This window comes from Odocoileus virginianus, chromosome 28 (assembly GCF_023699985.2).
Source record: "Odocoileus virginianus isolate 20LAN1187 ecotype Illinois chromosome 28, Ovbor_1.2, whole genome shotgun sequence".
NCBI lineage: Eukaryota > Metazoa > Chordata > Mammalia > Artiodactyla > Cervidae > Odocoileus > Odocoileus virginianus.
Genome location: NC_069701.1, coordinates 1408989 through 1430648, shown reverse-complemented (window position 1 = coordinate 1430648; position 21660 = coordinate 1408989). Strand labels below are relative to the sequence as shown.

At 46.0% G+C, this 21660-nt stretch overlaps 1 protein-coding gene across 2 annotated transcripts in view; it reads left to right on the top strand.

The window, feature by feature from the left end:
- FAT3 (FAT atypical cadherin 3) overlaps nucleotides 1-15217 on the top strand; it is a 767497-nt gene extending 752280 nt beyond the window's left edge. The window contains exons 23-28 of one of the 2 annotated variants that reach the window (XM_070457138.1): nucleotides 2816-2969; nucleotides 4979-5631; nucleotides 9598-9711; nucleotides 12524-12583; nucleotides 13313-13348; nucleotides 13986-15217. In XM_070457138.1, coding sequence (XP_070313239.1) covers nucleotides 2816-2969; nucleotides 4979-5631; nucleotides 9598-9711; nucleotides 12524-12583; nucleotides 13313-13348; nucleotides 13986-14608 — 1640 coding nt within the window. In that variant the 3' untranslated portion in view covers nucleotides 14609-15217. The remainder of the gene's footprint in view (nucleotides 1-2815; nucleotides 2970-4978; nucleotides 5632-9597; nucleotides 9712-12523; nucleotides 12584-13312; nucleotides 13349-13985) is intronic. The other variant, XM_070457139.1, reaches the window with a different exon arrangement.
- Nucleotides 15218-21660: the final 6443 nt, after the last annotated feature.

Genomic DNA, 21660 nt, shown 5'->3' with positions numbered 1-21660 from the left:
AAGATGTCTTTCTCCAAATCTGTGAGCACCCACACACAGTCATGATGTCCTCCTGTACATGAGAGTTCTCTGGAGTGTCAAGTCAGTACAGAGAGCATACACTATTTCAATCTACAGATTTTTAATTATCTTACACCTGCAGAGATCAGTCTACAATATCCCAGTATCAATCACTGACCATTGGGGGAAGCAGAGATTAACCCAAAAGTCCTTCTAGTAACAGGCAGGATGGTTATTTGTGGTCTACAGTAAATATGATGTGCTCATTGCATTCTGAGATCTACACACTTCTTCTACTACTGCCCAATCACCCATGTGTTAGAAACCAGGTCTTCACCCTCCCTCTGAACAGGGGATAAGGGTCATTAATGTGGAAATTAACCCACCGAAAGATACTGATACAGTATCATAGTTGACAAGCCCCACTGATGTTCTTAGAGCTTCCTGTGAGATTTCTAGTTTTCTTCCTCCCCATTCTTCAATATGAACTGATAAGCCACGATTATCAGACAAGGAAGGAAATCCTCTCATTTGGAAGATAGGGACTGTCTTAAGGTTCCCCAGAGAAACAGAAACTATAGGATAAATGAATGGATAGATAGTTGATTGATGGATAGATTATAGACAGGTATGGAGGGAGAGAAATAGAGAGAAGGAGACTGAGTGATTTTTAAGAAATTTGCTCATAGGATTATGGGACTGGCAAGTCTGAAATTTATCGGGCAGGACAGCAGGCTAGAAATTCATGAAAAGTTTATTTTCAGTCTTTGATCTGAAATCTCAGAGCTGGAAATTCAGCCAAGATTTCCGTGTTGCAGTCTTGAGGCAGAATTCCTTCTTCTTAAGGCTTTCTTTTGAATAGGTAAGATTCACCCACATTATTTTTCCAATAGTCATGTATGGATGTGAGGGTTGGACTATAAAGAAAGCTGAGCACTGAAGAATTGATACTTTTGAGCTGTGGTGTTGGAGAAGACTCTGGAGAGTCCCTTGGACTGCAAGGAGATCCAACCAGTCCATCCTAAAGGAGATCAGTCCTGGGTGTTCATTGGAAGGACTGATGTTGAAACTGAAACTTCAATACTTTGGCCACCTGATGCGAAGAGCTGACTCATTGGAAAAGACCCTGATGCTGGGAAAGATTGAAGGCAGGAGGAGAAGGGGACAATTGAGGATGAGATGGCTGGATGGCAGCACCAACTCAATGGACATGAGTTTGAGTAAACTCCGGGAGTTGGTGATGGACAGGGAGGCCTGGAGTGCTGCGGTTCATGGAGTTGCAAAGAGTTGGACACAATTGAGCAACAATTGAACTGAACCCACACTATATAAGATAATCTGCTTTGTGCATGCACTCTAAGTTGCTTCGGTCATGTCTGACTCTTTGCGACCCTATAGACTGCAGCCCACCAGGCTCCTCTGTCCATGGGACTGTCCAGGCAAGAATACTGGAGTGGGTTGCTATGCTCTCCTCCAGGGGATCTTCACCACCCTGAAGCCAAATCCACATCTCATTATGTTTTCTGCATTGGCAGGTGGTTCTTTACCACTAGTGCCACCTGGGAAGCCCAATCTGGCCTACTTAGAGCCAACTCATTGTAAATATTAATCACATCCACAGATACCTTCAAAGCCATATCCAGACTAGTGTTTGATCAGTAACTGGGCACTGGAGCTTAGTCAACTGAACATAGGAAGTCTGCCTTCACAGAGACCAAACCACAGAAACAGATAGAAGCAACTTGGAAGAAACTATGCAGGGAGAGTGCTGCATTAACATATTATTAATATCTTTAGAGAAATAAGAGAAGATATTACAACCACAAAACAGGAGCTGGATGTTATGTGTTTTAGGAAAATAAAAGCTCAGCAAACAAAGTAAGAGCCTTTGGAAAAATTCAGCATATATAAAAATGTCAATAAAAGTTTCAAAAGATGATAAACTCAGAAAGTAAGGCAAAACCCCACAGAGGTGTAATATAAGAGAGAAAAATAAAATTAAAGAAAATCCAAATGACCTGACATCCAAACCATAAAACTTCCATAAAGATAGAACGGGGAAAATGAAGGAGAGGAAATCATCAATGAAATAAAGAGAACTTCCCAAAGTTGTTGCCATTATAGCTCCTGAGAGCCCACTAAGTGCCCAGGACCGGGTAAAGTAAACCCACGTGAAAGCACGCCTCACTGTGAAAGCTCAGAGGACTGGGAGCAAGAGAGGGCCTCCCTCCACACTGTCACGAGAGGAGAAGAGACCAGGTCACACACAACCTTCAGGAACCAAGATGACTCTGGATTTCTCAGAAGTAACACAGAGGGAATTGCTTAGAATGCCATACATAACTTAATTATTAAAAAAAAAGTGTAATGATGGAGTAAAAATATGTTCAGTGGTGTGAGGTCTCACTTGACCTCATGCAAACCCCTTCTCAGGAAGCTGCGGTGGAAGAGATCTAATGACATGAGCACGGTACCCAGATAAACTCCGATGTAGAGACATCCTGGTGGGGAAAGCATCTTTCTTCGCATCCTGATCTCTGTTCCTGGGATCTGTTCCCTGGGTGTCTTTTTACCATTCTTACTATCATTCATGTCTGTGGTTAATTAGATGAATATTTGAGGGTTAGCACGAGCTACAAACCATTACGTGGCATTTTTGTGGCAAGATGTGTTCCAAGTTCAAAATAACCAATCTGCTAATGGTCTTTGGAATTTGGACACTGTGCAGAGGACTCAGGAGGCCACGTTTCGGCAGAGTCTGTGCACGCTGAGCGGCAGCAGCATCTGTGGCTCACGAGCTCCTCTGTTTCTCCAGGTTATCAGTGTACTTGTCTCTCCCAATTCACCGGGAGAAACTGTGAGTCTGAGATCACAGCCTGCTTCCCAAACCCCTGCCGGAATGGAGGCTCCTGCGACCCCATAGGAAACACTTTCATCTGCAATTGCAAAGCTGGGCTCACTGGAGTCACGTAAGTGCGATTGTGCAGTTAGTCTTTTTTTACACTGCCTCTTCTTGCTAAGAAAACAAAACTAACTGGGGTAAAATATCCACTAATGATAGGATGGGCAAAGGGTTAATACCTATACATGAAGAATGCTTACCAGTGACTAAAATGTCATCAGGGATTATCTCTGTGGAGTGGGGTTATGGGTAAATTACATTTTTACTTTATTCCTTTCTATATTTTCAAAAAGTTGTATAATTACTATGTGTTATATAATCTGGAAAACAGTTCTTTAAAAGAAAGTCATCTATGACCCTAATGTTTCCAGTATAATTCTGAGACAGATATGCTATGCATTTCCCCAGAAATCATCAACTGGACTCTACTGCCTAGGGTTTTATGATCATCCTGAGAAACTAAAGACTTACCTTTCCTTTGAAAATCTTTTATTCCCCCAAGAATGAGGGAAATTAAAGGGTTAGCCAAATGGAAAGGGAATGTTTTCAGTTCTGAGTAAAACCCCACTTTAACCATCCTTGATGGTTTTAGAAGTATATATATATATATATATATATATATATATATATATATATATATATGTAATCTCAAGCAAAGTGATATTCTAATTACAGATCAGTCTTATGTATTCATTAAAGCAAATCTCCTGAGGACTTTACCAGGAAATACTTAGCTGACTTTGAATCGTTGGATGTAATTTAAAGTAATAAAGCTGCATTTATTTTTAAATACTCTGTGATTCTGACTAATTTCCAGCTGACCTGGCCTCAATCTGTTCACATTAGGGACGTTTGAATACATTTTAAAAGGTGGATTACCAAAGATATACGTGATCAGACCTTTTAAAATGAGTATGTCGGAACAACTGCAGAAGTGGGGGACAAGGAAGAGGAAAGACTATATTCTTAAATAACGTTAAACTCAGAGGAAGACTTACATTTGCCCATTTTAACTATACTCAAAACAAGTCATGGATTGCTTTAAAGAGAATAAAGTTGATTTATTTTTCATTAGGATGCTTTAATCATTTCCCCCCTGGTAATCTGAGTTAGCATTAGCCTTTAATAGAAACACAGGGACTTCCCTGGTGGTCCAGCGACTGAGAGACCACGCTCCCCATGCAGGGGCCCCAGGTTCCATCTCTGGTGAGTTAACTAGATCCCACATAAAATAAATAAAAATAAATTAAAAAAACCTAAGCATAGAATCTGGAAGATAAACATTGCTATGTATCCCTGTACCCACCGCTTACATGTGCCCCATTACCCTTGCTTCCCAGAGAGACCAAAAATTACTGTATTCATTAGAGGGAAATGTCAGAATCAAAAACTTTCTCCTCCTGGGAAACTCTGTATAGGGTGTCTAGGTTCACAGCTCTTTATCTGCAATTCTACAATCCCCAAAGCTCTAAGAAATAAAAAGATTGAGAATGTAATCGTGGCAAACATTTGCTGGCAAAACCAAGCAAATCATGCCGAGGCTATTCTAGTCTTTATTTCCCTCATTTAGTGTGACTATCCATATGTTTCACTGTAGAAACACTGGTATATTTGGTGATAGGTCCTATGCCAGTTTTTAGGATGGGGTGGGTATTTTACATAATATGAAAGACACGTAGTGTATGTCATTTCTAAAATTGCAAAATTTTGCATTCTGAGATCCATCTGGCCCCAAGCATTTGAAGACCAGTATGTCTCCAACGGCATCTCTGGCTTCCTTTTCCATGCCGTCTCTGCTCTCCCAGGACAGCCCTCTCCTCCCCACCCAGCCAGGGAGGTTCGGAGTACGAGGGGGATGGCGCTGGCTGGTTGGTAGGAAGGCCTTCACATGATGGGGATGGGGTCCTGGGCGGGCACATGAAGCCCACGCATCTCCCATGTACCCTGCATCACGTCATTTCTGTCTTGCTTCAGGGGCCTCTCCAGGGGCTTCCTGCCTTTCTGAAAGATGTCCGCGTAAGAGCGGACGCCTGCCGGCCCGCTGTTTCAGGGGGGCTTTTGTCTTCTGTCGCAAAGGTGTGAGGAGGACGTCAACGAGTGCGAGCGGGAGGAGTGTGAGAACGGCGGCGCCTGCGTCAACGTGTTCGGGTCCTTCGTGTGCAACTGCACGCCGGGCTACGTGGGCCAGTACTGCGGGCTGCGGCCGGTGGTGGTGCCCAACATCCAGGCCGGGCACGCCTACGTGGGCAGGGAGGAGCTGATCGGCATCGCCGCGGTGCTCCTGGTCATCGTCGCCCTCATCGTCCTCTTCGTCGTCTTCCGCAAGAAGGTCTTCCGCAAGAGCTACTCCCGCAACAACATCACGCTGGTGCAGGACCCCGCCACGGCCGCCCTGCTCCGCAAGAGCAACGGCGTGCCCTTCCGGAGCCTGCGCGCCGGGGACGGCCGCCACGCGTACCAGGAGGCCGGGCCCCCGCAGGTGCCCGTGCGCCCCATGGCCTACACCCCGTGCTTCCAGGGCGACTCCAGGAGCAACCTGGACAAGATCGGGGACGGGCTGGGCGGCGAGCCCCAGGAGATGACCACCTTCCACCCCGAGTCCCCGCGCATCCTGACGGCCCGGCGGGGCGTGGTGGTGTGCAGCGTGGCCCCCAACCTGCCCGCCGTGTCCCCCTGCCGCTCCGACTGCGACTCCATCCGCAAGAACGGCTGGGACGCGGGCACCGAGAGTGAGTCCACAGGAGTTCAGCAGCATTGCTTCCACTAGTGTTTAGCGGATCTTTGGGAAGGGAGAGCGACCCCAGAGGCACAGAGCTCCCCTTAGGACAGGCCCGGACACTGAAGGTTCACACCAGCTCTGCAATCTTGCCCTGGTTCTTATCCCCATTTACTGACGGGGAAAAGGAGGCTTAGAGAACATACAAGGTGCCCACCATCGCAGTTTGTAAGAGGCTATTGGTATTCCAACCCAGGGCTGCCGGCCTCTAAAACCCAAGCTCTTTTCATAACAACATACTCTTAGCAGTAAACCAAGCAGCGTAGCCACATATGCCATATACAGGAAGTGTGCTCTAGAAGGTCAGAGGAGAGTATTTCCAGTCTTAGGGCGAAGACTTGAGAGAAGCAGAGGGACATTGGAGCTGGACCATGGTGGATTAAAAGTCCAGGAAAAGAAGGGTGTTCCACATAGAAGCACAAATTCAGAAGAACAGGTCCTTCTGTTTGGCTGGAACACAGTGTCCAGGAGACAAGCAGGAAATGTGGTCAAGGCCACATGCTAGTGTTTCCCTCTCCTCTTGGCCTCCTGGAGCGGAATTGCAGGCGAAAGGAAGACCCACAAGTGCAAAGGCCCTGGGGTGGGAAAGGCTTTAGTATATTGAAGAACATAGGCAAGGTCAATGTAGTTGGAGCTTGGTGAGCAACACTAATGCAGAATTTTAAGCAGGAAAGTAGCGCAATATAATTTCCACTTTTAAAAGATGGTTCAGACCAATCCATGGAAAAGAGACTAAGCAGGAAGTAAGCAAGAAGGAAGCAGTTAATTGGCCTCTACAAACATCTAAGTGGGAGGTGGTGATTGTTCTCCCTGCTCTAGTATCAGTCAGGCAAGTTCTGTTGTGTCCTGTGACTTTTCATCAGGCCTGGTGGCTTTATATTCAAGAAGCAATAACACCCTGGGTGTCTGGAGTTTCCAAAGGCTGAGGATACAGTACCCTGATATATGTTGGAGCAGAAGCGGGGGTGGGGGTGGGGGGCTGGTTTTAAACGAAGCTAGAAAACACCTGTAGTCAGGAGGTAAATGGTTCCTCCATGGAGGAAGGGGGCATACCTTCTGGGGTCTTTAAGCGTGAGTAAGATTTGGGAGGAAACTATCTGAGAGGGCCTTCTAGAAATAGGAAGCAGCTCAGTGTAGGGGACACAGAAGGGGTTTCCTGAGGGGTGTCTAGCTCTGTTGTTTAGGAGGAAGGCAAGGCTAGTAGTAAAAGTTTGGATGCCAACTACAGTCAAGATGATTGAATCTCTGAGAGTGTGAGCTCACCAAGGGAGCAGGAGCAGAGAATATGCTCAATCTGGGCCACTTGCAAATGCCTGCATGTGGGAGGTAGGCAGGGGCTAGGGCCAGGAAGGGAAACACACACGGGCCACAAAGAGAGAGCCGGAAAAGCGGAAAGGGCAGCGAGCAGAAGTTAAGGGTATCAATAAGGTCAGCAGGGTTCAGTGCCATAAAACCATCCAGGAGGATACAGTCTTACACAGAAAAAAATAGATCTACTATGCTTACCACCTGAAAGTTTCTTAGTGATCTCAAGAATGTTTCAGTGAATCTTCAAGACAGAGTCTAGTGTGCAAGGATTAAGGAAGAAGAGATTTGGTGAGAACAGAGGCAGCAAATGGTCATGAAAAGCCTCCACTGCTGTGTGCTGAATCGTTCCCTTAAATCCCACGCTGCCCCACATGGGCACCAGTTGGAGGAGGGGGGCGTGAAATAACTTGCCTCCATTTGATTCCTGGGTCGGGAAGATCCTCTAGAGAAGGGATAGGTATCCACTCCAGTATTCTTGGCTTCCCTGGTGGCTCAGCTGGTAAAGAATTTGCCTGCAATGCGGGAGACCTGGGTTCGATTCCTGGGTTGGAAAGATCCCCTGGAGAAGGGAAAGGCTACCCACTGCAGTATTCTGGCCTGGAGAATTCCACGGACTGTATAGTCCATGGGGTCGCAAAGAGTCAGACATGACTGAGCAACTTTCACTTCACTTCACGAGCCGTAATTAGGAAAGGGAGGGATAGGATTCGAACCTGGTGCATCAGGTGCTTTTACCAAGACTACTCCTGGAACTTTTACAGGGAGGAGGAAGAGGCGCAGGAGAGGGAGGGTCTGCTGATGATGGCAGAGAGCCTCTACCCATGCCATTCTAGTGCGCCCCCATGGCTGAGTCCACCGTTAAGGAGACACACTTATACTTCAAGTAGTGGCCCTTGGGAGAAGGCAATGTCACCCCACTCCAGTACTCTTGCCTGGAGAACCCCATGGATGGAGGAGCCTGGTAGGCTGCAGTCCATGGGGTTGCTAAGAGTCGGACACGACTGAGCCACTTCACTTTCACTTTTCACTTCCATGCATTGGAGAAGGAAATGGCAACCCACTCCAGTGTTCTTGCCTGGAGAATCCCAGGGACGGCGGAGCCTGGGGGGCTGCCATCTGTGGGGTCACACAGAGTCGGACACGACTGACGTGACTTAGCAGCAGCAGCAGCAGCGGTCACCCTTGGATTTTACCCATAAATATATTCCCTCTCAAATTATCTGTAGAGTTAGACTTCACTGCAGCCTTGCTAATACTCTGGTCAATGGAAAGCCTCCTTTCACTTAGCAATGAAAAGCAGGGAGCTTAAATAAATGGAGGAGTGCAGAGAGGAGTTTCTGCCCAGCACTGTGTTCACCAGGGCGGGTCACCTGGCATCCCCTCCCTCCCGACAGCTGTGTTCACAGCTGAGCCTGGTGCCCACTTTGTGCTTTTCCAAGGCACGTCTTGTTTTTCTGTGGCATGGCTGCTGACAGGTGAGTTTCTCCCTGGCGTCTCTCTCCACTTAGATCCGCTGTTTATCAACTGATTGCTTTGCTGTGGCTCCAGCACCTGGTGGCAGAGGCCACACCGCAGTGCCCGCTCCCACCACCACCCCGGGTGGAAGAAACGGTGACCTCTCTAGTCACGGAGAAGCACAACCGTTCCTGAAGCACGAGGCCCCCTCTCTTGGGGCCATCACCCTCCGGAATGATTTGAAGTTTTCCCGCTGATCAGTTCCCTGCCCCTGCTTCAGGATGTGACAGCTTTATTTCCAGAATCCACCTCAGGCCAAAACTCGCACAGCCCTCCAAAGTATTGTTGAGTTTTTATGGAATACATTTCCTCCTTTGTTAAGCAAGGCAGCGCGAGCTGGCGAGACAGTCTCTGGGTGACTGATTCATTTTTCACTTGACAACTTGGAGACACGGGTTGTTTCCCATTGCTTCCTTAGTCCACCAAATAGGAGGGTCGCCCTGTAGTGTGTGTGGCTGTGTGGTGTCTGTTGGGGTTGTGTGCAGGCTGCCTTTGTGCGGCAAAGAAAGGGGAAGCGTGTGGCTAACAGCACGTCCACACCACCGACTGACTGCCCTCCTGCCAGAGTGCTGCGTAATGTCACTCCCAAAAAGTGGTGTGACGCTGCCCTCTAGAAGGCCACACGGAAAACTTCACTCACTCCCCCGAGAGGAAGTTTGGAGACCTGTAATGATATTCTTGCCTATAAAATATTTATACCCCTATTTTAAAAATAATCTCACTTAACCTGGTGTTGACACCACGTCGGTCCATGCAAATGATTTAAATTAACTCTGAATGGCAAAACCCAGCCCACTCCATCCTCCCTTGACTCCTCACTCAGTCGCTCCCCTTTGAAGACAGAACAGCACTTTCAGCTGTCAGCTATTTGGAAGCTCATTTGCCACGGGTTAAGGGTTTCAAATCCATAATGTAAATCTCTTGATTGACAGACCTTTGCCCCCGATGGCACAATCAATTTTCTTCTGTGTGGCTAAATTCTTTTCTCTAAGCAGATGAAAGTGCCCCAAGAAGTGAACTCTGGCAGGGGACGGGACTGGAAATATGCACAAGGTAACCAGTGTCATTTCTGCTTTCTCTCTGGCTGTCCGTGAAGACAAAGGGGTTGATGACCCGGGAGAAGTGACCTGCTTTGCAGGCAGTAATAAAGGCAGCAACTCGGAAGTGCAGTCCCTGAGTTCCTTCCAGTCGGATTCGGGCGATGACAATGGTAAGAAGTCCCGGGATTTGTTTCCCCCATGGACTCTGTTTCCTGTGCTGGCAGCTGCTGGCTGAGGAGAGGGTGATGGGACCTGTTTCGTTTCCTGACCTGATCTTAGGCTTCTGCCCATGCTCACAGCTTTTTGGTGAACTCCACTGTTGGGTGTTTTCACAGAAAGAGCAAAGCTCCCATTGAGCTGCCCCAACTGTGAGCAGGTGCAGAAGGAGACAAGGTTCCCCCAGACCTCCAGTGGTGCATCCTCTTTGACCTTATTCCAAAGAATACTCTCTAGCAAACTGTGATTTATTTCCTTTTTTAACTCATGATGATGTCTTCACTCTACATCCAACCTCCCCATCATTAGAAATTAGTTCAGAGGCAAGACCTCCTTCCAGTAGAATCTGCTTCCCAGAGAGGTGGTATCTTCATTCAGTTGAGAACCCCTTATAATCACGTGGGGTCATGAGCTTTTGGAGACTAGTAGACATGATACCTCAGCTCCTTTGAGAAATGCACATGCACCCAAAATGGTACATCCAGTTCCATGTGGCTCATGAACCCCACTGACTCCAAAGCTGCTGCCAAACTGCTTATGAACCCCTGTTTATGGAGAGGGCATTAATTCTGGACTCAAACTTCTGACCTTGAGGAACCAGGCTTGGAGATTGGGTTGATCTCCCCCAGGAAGGGAAGGGGAGCAGAAATGGTCATAAAACAGTGAGAATTTACCACATGGTGGTGAACCAAGAATAATTTCCAATAGTCATCAACAGACAGGCAACCTTATCTTAGTCTATACCTTATGCCATTTTCCAGTTTGTCAACAATTGATAAAAATTGAATATGTATTAATTTATGTCATCATTCAACCCTAAACCCTTGCGGAGTTTCTCTTGAGCACTGACTCCTACACTGGGCATTCTGTACCATGAAGTACAAAATGAAAACAACATAGTCTTTGCCACCCCCCCACTCCCACCCCACAGGTAGAGATAGAAACGGGGGAGCCCCAAGACCGTAACATCAATCACGGAAGTAAAACAGTCTGCTTTCCCCATCACTACCCCCAATCCCTCCCACTTCCTTCCCAAATCCCTGGCCCTCCTGAGAGGTGCAGAAACCACTGGGCAACAAGCCACGTTGACAGCAGACTTCTTCCAAGCTATCTCAGAAGGTCAGAGGCAGGTCTCCAGATCTGTTTGCCTTGGTGTTTACCCCCCTTCTTCAGCCCTAACCAGAAGAAGAGCTGTCTCTGGTTTGTGTTTTATCTAGAAGGACCCAAGAACGTAGTGTTTCCATGCTCCAGACAGCAACCCAGTGATGAGGTCTGGTTGACTACTTTCACAGTTTCTGCTTCATGACATACTTGGGCTTTCATGCTTAGCATTCTAGGCTGGTCCATTCTAGCAGCCTTCCTAAAGTGTTAAGAATTTTCTACCAATTAGTTTTTTTCCCCCTCTTTCTTGTTTTTTAAATTATGAAAGTATGATAACACATGTACAGGAGACTTGGAAAATACAGAACAAAATTACAGATAATTTCACTATATATTACAATTTTTTTTAAGTAAATTAAGATTTTTAGTTGGAGTTTCAATATCGAACTCTCAAAAGTTAATAGAATGAATATACTGAAAAGTAAAAGGATACAGTGGGTCTGAGGGCTTCCTTGGTAGCTAGGATGGTAAAGAATCTGCCTGCAGTGAAGGAGACCTGGGTTGGATCCCTAGGTTGGGAAGATCCCCTGGAGTAGGAGATGGCAACCCACTCCAGTAATCCTTGCCTGGAGTATTCCATGAACAGAGGAGCCTGGAGCCTACAGTCCACAGGGTCTCAAACAGTCAAACACAACTGAGCAACTAACACACACGTACAAAGTAGACTGAAAAGCACCATGAACCAATTCAACATAATTAAGATTTACACAGTTTTCACACAATAGTAGGATACAAATTCTATTCAAGTTCCCATGGACTATAAACTAGGAGACACTGGAATATATCCAGGGACATTAAACAAGGTACAAAAATTTGATGGTCTAAAGGTATTGAAATCATTCAGAGTCTGTTCTCTTAATCACTGTGGAATTATGTTAGAAATCAATATCCAAAGATATTTGAAAATAACCCATATATTTTCAAGAGTAACATGACATTTACCAAAAGAGATGTTTGACTTAGCCTTTTACCGATTGGTTTAAGCCTGATCACCTCTCCAAAAGCTTCTGGTATCAGATGCTAAGGCGACCCAGGTGGGCTCAGAAATCTCCTCCCCATTTTCTGACTGTTTCAGAGGCCAAGCTCCCATCTACACTTTGCAGGTGGGAGTTGGGCTCGGGTCATCCCAGGCTGCCAGGGGCACCATCTGAGTGTGAGACCATCAGTCCTGCAAAGGTTATTGTTCATCACTGGCATTTGGCTCAGAGCAGCATGGCTGACCAGCAAGTAATTAGCCCTGGGAATAGTGAGATCTTCCTCGGAGCCTTGGGAGTTACTAATGAGAAATTAGCATGAGCTTATGAGCCTCTGCCTTCCTAGATTGGTTTCACTGGGCCACAAGGTGTGAATTTTTGACATGGCAATTCCTGCAATCATGCCTTCCAGGAGGACTGGCCCTACATTTGCTGCTGTTTCCCTTCCTCCGAGAATCCCAGGGGATAACAGTGTCCACTGTAGTCCAGTAGATGGACTGTGGGGAACTTTGGGTATTTGCGTGCTGTACCTTTGTTGTTGCTGTGCTGTTGGTAAGAGTGTATGTTCAGAAGACATAACTAACCTGAAACTGTCCTTCTCCTCCCCCCTGTCTTCTTTCCTGGCCACAAGCATCCATAGTGACTGTCATTCAGCTTGTCAACAATGTAGTTGACACTATAGAGAATGAAGGTATTTACTGTTTTCTTCCATAGCATTTCTTTGTGCAATTACTTTTTTAGGAAATACTGCTTCCTTGTTACTTCGAAAAAGGGACGATTTTGTTTTAAGTATCGTTGTACAGTATTATATATGTTTCAGATGTACAACATAGTGATTAATACTTTTTGAAAGTTATACTCCATTTATAGTTATTATAAAATATTGGCTATATTCCCTGGGCTGTATAATACATCCTTGTAGCTTCTTTATTTTATGAACTAAGGGTGATTTTAATCAGCTGGCAACAGTAAAAAGGTGGTTTCAAATGAGACACTGAATGTCTCTCTCTGAACTAGAGTGAATTTTACAATTTTGAAAAAAAAAATCCAGTTCATAATTTTTTCAATATGTGAGATACTCTTTTTACAAAATCCCTTCCCAGAGACGAGTAGCCACTTAGTTGAAATCCAGATTAATACTAAGTTCATTCTTACATTCAACATGTATTGATTGAGCACCTACCATGAGCTGGGGATATTTAAGAAATCATTCAAAGCTACAATATTATGGGGATTGATTTCAATCAAGTAACTTGCATTAGTCATTTAAAACTATTAGGGTCTGCTATAGATTTTTTTTTTTTTTTTGTAAATAACAACAGGGAGAAATAGGCATTGTTAAGTCATCTAAAATGGCCTGTTGTACCCTCTTCACATGCCTCGGACTGTCAGTTTCACTTCTCACTTTGTATTTAAACAGTGTCTGTCATGGATCAAGGACAGAACTTCAACCGAGGTGACGCTGCCACACCCCCAGCACCAGATGCTCCTTATGCATTAGAAATTTCTGAGTTTGCCCTTACCCTGTCCGTCTCCCTCCATCGCTTCTGCGTGTCTTTGACCTGACTTTCGCATGTTCCAGGTGTCTTGTGTGCTGGCACAAGGGGTGAAAGCCTCGCCCACATTTCCCTCCCCAAGTCTCTCCCTGGCCCCAGTCATTCATTCATTCATTTGCACGGCGTATCTCCCGCCTTCCTGCGGCCCACAGGAAGACTGGTGCATCTTCCCTCTTAGAGCATGTTGCCAGCCTGGCTCTGCACTTAGCCTGCGGCTAGAAAGAGGGAGTGGAGGGGAGAGCCTTCTAGAACTGTGTTTCCGCAGCGTGCCCTGCTCACCAAGGCTTATGCCGTGGCTGAGCCGGAGACGCGGCAGCAATCAGGCCTCCTCCTCAGCGCTGCCGCTGCCCGTACCCCCCGGGCGAGAGCACGGCTGGCCCGAGAAGGGCCGTGTAAAAAGCATGGGGCTGCGCCTGGCTTCTTAGCTGGCTCCTGGGCACTGAGAGTTGCATGCCAGGTCCCCTGCCCGCCGCTTTCTGCGCCCCGTGCCCAGCGCCGCCCTGGAGGAAACTAACTGCCCCGGCTTCCCTCTCGCAGCCTACCACTGGGACACGTCCGACTGGATGCCCGGGGCCCGCCTGTCCGACATAGAAGAGGTGCCCACCTACGAGAGCCAGGAGGGCGCGGCGCCGCCGGTCAGCGCGCGCGGGCTGGAGAGCGACTACTACCTGGGGGGCTACGACGTGGACAGCGAGTACCCGCCGCCGCACGACGACGACTTCCTGGGGCAAGACCCGCTGCCGCCGCCGCTGCCCGAGGACTTCGCGGACCAGTACGACGGCCTGCCGCCCGCGCGGCCCGGCTCGCTGGCCGGCACGCTCAGCCCGGGCTGCCGGAGGCGGCCGCACTTCCACCCCAGCCAGTACCTCCCTCCCCACCCCTTCCCGCACGAGACGGACGTGGGGGGCCCGCCCGCCGCCGGCGAGCTCAGTACTTTCGCGGTGAGCGTGAACGCGGGCGCGGAGGCCGCGGCCGGCCCCGCAGACGGTGCGGCCGTCCCCTTGCACATCGCCCGGGGCCCCTCGTCCTCCGACGTGTCGGCCGGCTGCGGCTTCGACGACTCCGAAGCGGCCGTGAGTGACTATGAGAGCGTTGGGGAGCTCAGCCTCGCCAGCCTCCACATTCCCTTTCTGGAGACCCAGCAGCAGACCCAGGTGTAGAGGCGGGGAGCAAAAAAGGAAAGGCTCAGAAATTGTTTCTGAGAGGTGACCCATCGCCCGGGCAGCGCGTGTCTGCCTACATGACCCAGAAGGCGCACCGAGTTTTTCCAGGGGAATCGAGCTCCGCCGTGACGTTAGACGCCCGTCTGTCTGCTTTCTGCAGTCTTGTGCCCTGCCAAGTGTTACAGCGTCGGGCCGGCCCTTGCAGTATTATTAACTGGCAGCAAGCCAAGAGGCTTTGTTGCATGTAATTTTGAGCCAATGGGGGGAAATGAAAATAGTAGTTATGACTGTTGGAAAAGTTAGTCTCTTAGGCAAAAGAAAAGAGGAACGACCATTACTAAATAAGAAAATGGGCTGAAGCCTTTCAAATCAACTTTTTATTTTTTTAAATAAGCTACCCAATTTTCAGCTATAAAGTTAGGTTTGGGTAACATGTTTAGTATGCTCAGTTATTTTTGTTTGTTTGTTTGTGTTAAGCATCTGAAATAATAGAGTTGTATTTTATGATCATTGAGAAAGATATCAATGAAGAGGAATACTTGAGATACCTGGGTTCCACTTTGTAGGTAGAGGGGAAGGTTAACATTGTGCAAACATTGGAAAGAATGTAAAGAATGTGATTATCTGTCTTTGTGTTTTCCAGTAAATATTCCTGGCTGTAACTACAATTTTAACATTGTGGCAGAAATTGGCCTTTGTTCTAAGAATCAGGAAATAAAGAGACAAAAAAAGGAATATTTTAGTACATTGTTCCCTAGAATGAGAGACATTGAGAAGTTTAAGCAGAATTCACAAATTCAAGGAAAAAAAGAAAATACTTCCAAAGTTTTCAGCTAGATAATCACAGTTCTTGATAATGCAGATAAAAGTTATGTGTTTTAAATTGGTAGCATTATCACTATAGATGCAATTTTGTTTTTTAAAGAAAGGAGAAGAAAGATTAGTTATTGTGTATAAATTATAATAGTGTGTGTGTCTGGGCCTATGTACAGATATGTGCTTGCACTCAGTAAGGCTGCTCTTGAGGAGAAGTGACAGGAAGGTTTTAGGATACAACCTATGTTAAAAATCCTGCCAGCAAGGCCAACCTTCCAATTTCTCTGATCTTAATATTAGAGAAACACCAAATGCCATATTTTATTCCGATTCAGTTAACTTTATTTTGGTATTGCCGTTTATATTAACTTGAAGCAAAACTGTGCTTTTTTAAGGAAGAAGACAAAACAGTATTTTGTTATAATTTTTCAGAACTAAACTCTTATTTGAAAAAAGTATAAAGTTTAGCTACACCCTGCCTTTTGGTTCTCCTCTCTTCTGACATGCGGGCTTTGACCTTGAGTTTCCAAAATTGCCAGGAGAATCATCTGACTGAAAATACAGTAACTCAAAGCTTAAAGTTGATGAGCTGAGTAACTTTACTCTTTTGCTTCAATCAGATCATGGGCATGTGCACAGAGGCCATGGTTAAATAAATGCATATTTGCACTCTCTGCATATGAGCGAATCTCTGTGTCCAGTTTCTGGTGACATATGGCGTTGGTGTGTCCACCATACCGTCCTGAATCTGTGTATCATCCACTCAGACATTTCAGTCATGTTCAATCCACTTCTTTGTAGGAGTCAGTGTTTCCAAAAGTTTGTTAAAACTTTGTTAAACAAACAAAAATTCCTTTTCATTCTCAAGCTTCCTGAGTAAACTGTACACTCATACACTTCACAGATTTTTCAGCTTTTCTCCTCTTCCTATCTCTTAGTCAGACCTACTCATGGAAACATTATCTGCACCGTGGTCTTGAAATAAATGAATTTCACTAAGGCTGCTTGGGAGAATGTGGTATTTTTCTTATGTAAGAAACCCATTTGCAAGAATCACAGAGAAAATGACAAACTAATGGTCTAGAATAGAATTGCTGCTACACTTTCTATAATGCAGTGGCATAAAAAACAATCAAAGTAAAACCAACAATTCATTTCTTGCCCCAGGAAATATTAGAAGGAGATTAATGCCGATGAGTCACTCGTGCTTGCACAGCATACCCTCCAGGGAGAGTGCCCTCGGAACCCAGTAATGAAGGAATAAATAGATCCTAATGCTGTTGTGAAGTCACCCAAGAAAATTGTGCCCACTCTTGGCTCTGACCTGTATAAAATACCTCTTTCTTCAGGATATCTTCCCCTGGTTTTCTTCAGAGTAGCTCTGCAGCTAAATGTATCCCAGACAAGCGTGTGTTATGTTTTGATCAATTACCTTTAAACACATGATATCTTTTCACTTTCTGGATAATTAGCTTTTCCTGTAGATTCTGAAATGGTTTGCAGCCAGGCCAAGATGGAACTAGGTGGGGTGACCAATGATTCAAGAGCTGGAAGGGTGCTTAAGATCTGCTTATCCAATCCCCTTATTTTTATAAAAGAGGAAACATACCCAGAGAGGGGAAGGGACTCACCCAAGCTCTCACAGGAACTTAAGTAGCTGAACAAGAACTAGAGCTCATCCGTTTGACCAGTATTGTTTCTATTACTATTATTCACAACTAACCTGCCTGGGGCATGGTGTCTGCCTGCTTCTGCTGGAGCTTTTGATTTCACCCCATTCCTGCTTTGGAATATACTAGAAGAGAGAACTCATGGAGAGTATTTCTCTGGAAGCCTCATGATCTTAGATTTTTTTGTAGCCCCCATAGGAAAGGTGCAGTTACAGAATTCATACATTTCTTTGGACATCTATCAAAACTGCTTTCACCAAATGAATGTTTTCTAAAATGAAGATGGAATGATAATTATAAAATGGAACTCAAACTGATCAGTAAGTACAGTAAAACTTACCTACCAGGTCCATTTGTTTTTCTTTTTTCTTTCCTCCCAGCCCTGGTATTTATTCCTACCCATTCACCCTGATGAACCACACGGGAAAGATTTAAGCCAATTAGTGTCTTTCCCATACATGTTTTCCTAACATGTATGTGCTGCCTCTGGAAGCCATTTTCCATAGCCCGTTGTAGGCACTTTGCTTGTATTGCACACATTCTGATTAGGTGGAGAGTAGCTGGACTAGTGATGCTTGCCATACAGTCAGCAGAAGCTCTGGTGCTGTAAAAGATGAAGAAGGTAGGTGTTTAATTTATTTGCTTTCTTCTATGAGGATTTTGTTACTGAGTTTCATTCCATGCCAACTTTCCATGTACTCCTATCCTGCCAGTTCATGAAATGCCCTTGTAGAAGATTTAGTGATAGGAACAAGTCAAATCCATGCATGTAAGATTTATCCTATCAGAACATCGGGGTGAAAACCTAGAAAGGGAATTGATGCGTTCCTGGAACTTACCTGGAACCACTCTTGGGAATCAGCAGCAGAGCCTGGGGAAACAGAGCAAGGAAAACACTGTCAGCCAATTCCTGTTTACTTACCGCCCCCACCACCACCCCACCTCCGCCCCCGCTGCCCCGCTGAGGCTCGAGTCTACACGATAGCATCAGGGAGACGAGAGACAAGCAAACTAGATCACTTAGGACCCAGGGACACCTCCATGGGGGAATTCGGGGAGCTCTGGCATGGGCTGTCCAGGTGATCGTCTGGTCTCTCCTGTCTGCTGCCCTCCCAGTGCACAGATATTGCTAAAGTGGTTAGGTTTTATGTGTTTTGTTTTTCGCTTCCAATCATGAGAAATGGAGATGTGAAGAGGCATTTCTTTTACGTCATCATTTTGTGTGGTCTGTGAGAAGGCGGGTTCTGTGTTTTTGCTGGGCTTTGTCCTGCAGCGTTCAACTGCACATTATTCTGGTGGAAATCCACAATGTCTTTAAGCTTCTGGTTGTATAATTCTAGGGTTTAAAGTTGCCATATGTGGATTTGGCATCAGTTAATATTTAGCCAACTGGCTAAGAGATAGGAAAAGAATAAGATTTTCTTTCCTTATGTAATAATAAAAAGCAATAATTACAAATATGTAATATTACACAAAGGCCATAATTAGTCTCTTCCAGTGTTTAGAATGCACTCGAGAATCGTGGAGTCGTTTGGAGTATGTTTGGACCCATCAGTATGTACTGTAGTACCCTTCTGGCAAACAAATACCTGAATTGCTACTATTGAACAATTTTATGAGCCCATACTACTGCATTTCGGGAAGTGACAAATGTGTTCAGATGTGTTCAGAAATGGAAGCAGTTCTTTTTAAGCACTGTATCAGAGAGATTGTCATGTAAGTTTACCTGTTACAAACAGGCTGGTTTGTAAAAGATGTATGTTTCGGTGTTAAAATGTTTATAAAATTGTATATAATGGTTTCAATTTTCCAGGCTTTTGTAGATATACTGTATTTGATGCCTATCAGGATTCTTTAATTTGGGGGGTTGAATATAATTCTAAGTCACCCATGCTGTTGGTCTGCAAACTATTGAGGTAACTGCGCGCACACACATAAAGCATTTTAGATTTGAAAATGATGTTTTTGAATCACTTCCAAATGTACTGTAGCCTTTCTTTGGTTTTACTGTTTTCATTTAACTTTCTCTGTTTCCAAGAAAATGTTCTTATTGACATTTTAAAAATCAAGTGTGTTTTGCCCAGTTACTAAGTACCTGATTTGTATGCCATCTCAGATTCAGAATGAAGTGCATCGTTTCTTCACACTCACATACACTCACCTCAACTTGCACACACATCACACACCAAACCTTATGCAAAGGGAAAGCGAACACTTAAAGTGGATCCTGCCCCTTATGGAAATGGATTGTTTCTGCATATAATGCTGTTGGCAGTGTTCAGTCTTGTGTTCTTTTTCTAAAAAATGAAAGAAAAACAAAAAAGATGACCAAAAAAAACCCCACAAAAACCGAACAGTGTACAGGTTTGTAACTGCCAAAATTTGATGGTTAAAACAAATTTTCGAGTAAAAAGAAAAAAATGAAACTATCAATCGTGTTGACTTTTTTTAAGTGTTGCCTTTCATTTGTCTTCACTTAATTGCTCACGTGGCAATTATATTTCTAGGGATAGTAGTTTTCTCAGAAACTTCTTTCTCCCATAAAGACTTCCATGGGCTCTGGTGCAAACCTACATTGAAATTTGATGTAGCTTCTTACTGGGCACCATTGCCTGTAGGGCTTTCTCCTGATGGGAATGAAAGCAGTGCTGGATCATTGAGCCGCATCTCTGCAGAAATCTTTTGTAAATGCGTCCCCATGCATTCTAGGCAGCTTTACCAGCAAGCCTCTTTCTAAGTAAATAAGTAAATCCAAAAATTTGGGGCACAATTAGCACCTGAATTTTCCTCCAAAAAGCAGAGCTCTAGACAATTTTGTATACAGACTAAAAGTCAAAATATATACAAGAGAAGTTGAGGAGGAGTGCCAAATTGATCTGGAGAAATGACGTTACAGGATGCTAACTTGAGACCAGAAGGGACTCCAAAAGGGGAGGGACAGTCCCCACGCCGCCGCGGCGCGGGAGGGCCAGGCCTGCTGTGAGAGCATCCTTGTCTGAGCAGCAGCGGCACAGAGGCGTCTCCCTGGACACTGAGAGGCCCCAGGACTGACCCTGCCCACACCGGCGGCCCGGCTCCACCGGCCCCTGCCTGCCCAGGACGCTGGAGCCCCAGCGCCACGCTCCCCTGGCTGGGCTTTCAGTCTCTCCCAACCGAGTGGGCAGAGCTAGGAGTGCTGCCATCCTCCGGTTACTTGTCCATCTGTTGCAGGAAGGGGGACCCCTTCCAAGGCCCGAAAGTGGGTCTCGTCTAACACTCGGAAATGAATTGTCCAAGGAGACACACGTGCTGACGAAGCAAGAGGTTTTACTGGGAAAGGGCACCCGGGCAGAGAGCAGGAGGGTGAGGGAACCCGGGAGGACTGCTCTGCCACGTGGCTTGCAGTCTAGGGTACTATTACTAGTTTCTGGGTTGTATTTAGCCAATCATTCTGACTCAGAGTCTTTCCTGGTGGTACAGGCATCACTCAGCCAAGGTGGATGCCAGCAAGGATTCTGGCAGGTGCTTGGACGCGTGGTATCTCCTTCTGACCTTTCCTGAACTCTTCTGTTTGGTGGTGATTTATTGGTTCCGTGTTCCTTACCAGAACCTCCTGTCCTAAAACAACTCCTGCAAATAGTTACTATGGTGCTGGCCAGGGTGGGCGGTTTCAGTCAGTGTGCTTCCTCTAACATATCCATGCATTGGTAGGCAGATAAACAATCAGATAAAAGAGGGGGTGCACCAATTTGCCAGCTTTGCCCACTTCCATGGTATTGATGCCAAAAACTTAGCCTCTGGGCACTGGTGCTGAATCAGAGACACAGCTTTGGGTGAAGTGGAAAACAATAGCTTTATTGCTTTGCCAGGCAAAGAAGGTTGCAGAGGGCTTATGCCCTCCAAACTATGTCTGGGATTTGGTGAGGAGTTTTACAGCAATGGTTCAAGGATAGGCCTGCTGATAAGGATCAGTGTGTTCGGGGCCTGCCCTCCTTCAATCTGGTCTCAGGTGATCTGTTGATGAGCTTCTGTGATTCCCAAGTTATCAATCTGTGACCTTCTCTCTGGAATGAAGACTGCTTCATCAAGTAGTTAGCATCTTCCATTCCTTGAGGGTTCTAGTTCTACAGAAGAGCTCAGAGACAGTGTGTTCTTTCCTTCAGGTGGAACCAGGATCCTGCCCCAAGGCTACACAGTTATTTCTTGGCTGATACTCCTTTGTCTCTGCATCCCTTCCCTTGCCAGATTAATAACTGAAACTGCCCTTGGAACTCGGGGAAGGCCGTGGGGCTAAAATCTATTCCCTACAAACTAGGAGCAGGGGCCACAGAGAGGGGCAGGGGACACACATGCCCAGGAGCCCCGCAGGGTTCTGCTCAGCTTCAGTACAAACACTTGTGTCATGGCTGGCTTCAGACCACCCGGATGATGTGAACCAGCTCACAAACTGCTGGCTCTGGAAACCCAGTCTGAGCCAATGTCAGTAGAGCCCTGGCTCCCCCACTGGATCAGAAGCTACCTGAAGGCAGAGTTGAGTCTTTACTGTCTTTATTTCCTGGGTTCCAGTACAATACTGGGCTTCCC